General features: G+C 33.2%; 1 protein-coding gene across 2 annotated transcripts in view; it reads right to left on the bottom strand.

The window, feature by feature from the left end:
* Positions 1-4,418, bottom strand: part of LOC106884323 (NADH-cytochrome b5 reductase-like) — a 130,850-nt gene that overhangs the window by 23,898 nt on the left and 102,534 nt on the right. For both annotated transcript variants that reach the window (XM_014935652.2, XM_014935653.2), the window contains exon 5: positions 1,293-1,400. In XM_014935652.2, coding sequence (XP_014791138.1) covers positions 1,293-1,400 — 108 coding nt within the window. The remainder of the gene's footprint in view (positions 1-1,292; positions 1,401-4,418) is intronic.

The following is a 4,418-nucleotide window of genomic DNA, read 5'->3' as shown; positions in this document are numbered from 1 at the left end:
ATATATATAAGTCAAACCTATGCCAGCATTGAAGACAGGCATTAAATGATGATGATGATGATGATGATGGTTTGTGTGTGTTTGTACAATGGGCTTCAATCAGTTTCTGTCTACGAAATCCACTCACAAGTCTTTCGTCGGCCTGGGGCTATAATAAAAGACACTTGTCCAAGGTGCCATGCAGTGGGACTGAACCCAAGCCCATATTGTTGGGAAGCAAGCTTCTTAACCACACAGCCACATGTATACACATACTATCTTAAAAGGATGTATCATGTGATTTGAGTGAATTTGGTTGCTATTTCTATCAGGTTAAGTCATCATATGGGGGATTGTAATAACAGAGATAACGAGCATTGCTGTTCAACATCTGTTTTGCTTGGGAACATATTTGATATCCTTTTAGATTACTATCTCACACAATATTTTCTGTTTTCATACAGGTTTTTCATAATATATTCATCACCCAGCTGCCAATTTCAAAGGTCTCTGTAATCTACCCCCAAACTCTTATAATCTAGATTAACAAATACTTTCTAGAATTTTCTAAAACCTCTGAAGTTTTTTTTACTGGTTTCAGTCATTGGATGGCAGCCAAGTTGTGACAACATATTCAAGGGTTCTATTTGTTCACATTGATCCTGGTACTTATTTAATTGGTATCTTTAGGAACAGGCAAGGCAGTGAAGTCAGCAAATGGATTGCAGGTTCAATCTCACTTTGTGGTATCATTGATAAGTGTCATCTACTATAAGCTTTGGGTTGATCAATGCCTTGTGAGTGAAATTTAGTAGATGGAGACTGTGTGAAGGTTTGTATACACTCACACACATCATCATTAGTGTGTTTTGTCTATTTTCCATGGTGGCAGGGAAAAAAAGCATCTCTTGGGGGATTATGTTACCTAAGAATCATCATCATCATTATCATCATTTAACGTCCATTTTCTATGTTGGCATGAGTTGGGTGGTTTGGCTGGAGCTGGCCAGCTGAAAAGCTGCTTGGGTTCCATGTCTGTTTTGGTATGGCTTCTATAGCTGGATGTCCTTCCTAATGCCAACCACTTTACAGAGTGTACTGGGTGCTTTTATGCTGCACTGCTTTGGGTGCTTTTACATGGCATTGATACATGTGCTTTTTATGTGGCACAAACACCCACAAGTCCACAAGATTAGGAATGCTCAACAGGAAATGGATGCAGGGGACATGTTTGTATGCAAGGACAATAACAATTTTAACTTAGTTTGACATGCCTACTTAGCTTAATAATTGTACATTGAAATATAGCAAACCTTTTTTAAGAGATTTTCTGAGAAACTTCCAAATGGTCCCTTGAATTCAGCTACAGTTCCAAGTTGCCATTCTTTTATATGTTGTGACATTAAGCCAGTTGGATAGAGCTAAAAAGAGAGAAATAAAGAAAGGTGTTTTTTAAGACACTATTTTTTTTTTATACCTCTCACTTATCTTTTTATATTGTGATATAAAAAATATTTTCTTTACAATTATCATCATCATCATTTTACATCTGCTCTCCATGTTGGTATCAGTTAGGAGGGTTGTCCCTGTCTAAGATAATTCTTATTCAGAATTACTAGTTTCCAAAGTGGTTCAGAGGGCTATATCTTTTCCATCCATCCCAATTTCGGCATGGTTTCTACAGATGGAAGCCCTTCCAAACACTAATCATTTGATGAATGGTGTACTGATATCAGAAAAGAAAAAAAAAACTATATGTGTACACATGTATGTGCATGTATGTAAGTGTGAGTGAGTGTTTGTATCTACATGTCTTGACATTGCATGACTCTTGTAAATGAATATGATTCATTTCCAATATTCTACAAAAACATGTTTCACTACGGAGAAATATATCTTTGCTTGGAAACAGTTAAGGGTTGGCAACAGGAAGGGCATCTTGTCATGGAAACCCTATCTCAATAAACTCCATCTGATCCATGCAAGCATGGAAATGTGAACATTAAAAAGTGGTGAACAATGACTGTTGTCAAAAGCGCTACTGAGTATAGTATGGTTGGTAAGTATACAACCATTACATAAATGATATTTTGGACTTTTGATCTTCTCCTCTCGTAATGGTGATTAAAAGTATGTTTCTGGATATTGTGAGGCATGAATACAAAACTGGTTGATATCTGCTGTGATAAGAGCTCTGTTAGTGATAAGAATGAAAAAAAGATAACAAAATAAGCATTTGGTCAGGGCACGCATCATCCCAAGAAATGTATAAATTAGTTTTGTTATAGGAAATAGTCATATTAATGGAAATTTTCTGACTATAAGACAAAAAGATAATAAATAGATGACAAATAAAATAAAATGTAGGGAAAAAGGCTTTACCAAAATATCATATACAAGCAGTGCACAACATGCACACATACACATGCTCCTACACGCATGCACACGTGTACACACACGTGTACGCACACGTGTACGCACACACACAAACACACAGCACATGTAATTACATAGTCATATGCTGTGTAATCATAGTCAAATTTCAAGATTAACTACAACAATTTGATGTGGCTTACTAAAAGAACACACACAACAAAACTTAAAGACAAGATATTATTATTATTATTATTATTATTACTATTCTGCTGATAATCAGAAATCAACTGGAATTGAAGAGCTGTGTATCAAGAAAGGTCATATGTACCATTGCTAGTTTTTTAATTTTTTTACATCCTAATAACTACCTAGAAAGCAATGCACCAATTCTACTTCTCATTTACTTCAATTAATTAAACTTCATTAGTTTATTAGACAAACACTTATGATATTACATTGTGGCATAAATATAAAACCAAGCATTAAATATTAGTTATACATTTTTCCGTTATTTTTTTCTTAATTTTATTTTGATATTTTTTGTTTCTCTTGTTGATAAAATGAATAAATTAGAAATTAAAATATCTTCAATTAATGTGGAAAACTTTCAACAATTAAAATAAATAAATAAACAACTGAATGAATAAAATAATTACAGAAACAATCTTAAAGAAAATTAATAATTCCAATCTAATTTATAACTGATATGGGCAGAAATAACATTTAGACGACAAAATGAAAAAACTTTTTTTTTAATTTAACAATCTGATTTCAGTACGCTAGTCAAATAAAGTAAAACACACTAATCCTTTCACAAATTACAGGAATTTTTGGCAGCACCAAAGCTTAAATCTGTTTTTTTTTTTTTCTTTGTAGCACTAAACAAATAAGAGATTAATCTTCCCCTGGCCAGTACACAAGTTTATAGCAGGTAACTTTCCTGGAGTAGTAGGATAATTATTTCTTGACAGATAACTAATATATAACAAATTATCATACTCAAAAAAGACAAAAAAAAAGATCATGAAACGCCTGCAATAGATTTGAACTCACAACTCATGAACTGACACTAAGCCAAGTCACTCAGCCATTTCAACTACACTTCAATCAAATCCCAATTAAATCATTTCTGGTATGTTTTTTTCAATCACATAAAAAATAGAAAAACGTTAATTAGCTCTTTCAATAAACACTTTTTGCATGAACAAAATACCTTCAGTTTTTTTGTTTTTTTAATTATATTTTTATTGAAAAACAGAAATAAGATTCTGTGACATTCATGCCTTTCATAATGACATTAATTACAATGAAATAACTACAATCAGGAATTGAAAATGAATTGTAAACTAGTCCAATAATTAGCTTATTTGTACTTCACAACACTCATCTCACACCTTTTAATAATAATATACATTAACATTGATTTCTTATATAAGCATGATGCATTCTATTTATATTGGGGTAGGAAAGTGATCATGTGACATGATATCCCTGCCTTTCTAAGAGGTGTACGTAATATAAAGTGGGTGGAAGTTGCTACAACTGGAAACTGAAACTGGGTCATGAACTAGGCTCACTGTACGTTTGCTTTAGCTTACCCAACATTTACCATTGATCTTCCTAAAATATTGATTTTTCACATCAATACAAGATCACAAAATGTAGGGGAAGGGTATAGTTTGTATAGATAATTGAATTGATTCTAATATATGTCAGGGATGTGTTTAATTGAACCCAGAAAAATGTTTGACAAAATACATCCCAGATTTGAGCTCAGAATAAATAATAAAATAATAATAATGATAAAAGAAGCAGTGTAGTTAAGTTCTATATTGCCTGGTGACAGAATACCCTTAATTAACCTTTAATTTACTAATACTGACTTGATACATCAGCATAAAGTTATCAGGTTGTGTGATAAGAAGCTTGCTTCCCAACCACATGGTTCCAGTTTCAGTCCCACTGAATAGCACTTGGGGAAAGTGTCTTCTGCTATAGCCTCAGGCTGACCAAAGCCTTGTGAGTGGATTTGGCAGATGGAAACTAAAAGAAGCCTGTCATGT

This window comes from Octopus bimaculoides, chromosome 13, assembly GCF_001194135.2.
Source record: "Octopus bimaculoides isolate UCB-OBI-ISO-001 chromosome 13, ASM119413v2, whole genome shotgun sequence".
Lineage (NCBI taxonomy): Eukaryota > Metazoa > Mollusca > Cephalopoda > Octopoda > Octopodidae > Octopus > Octopus bimaculoides.
This window is presented reverse-complemented; position numbering and strand designations above follow the sequence as displayed.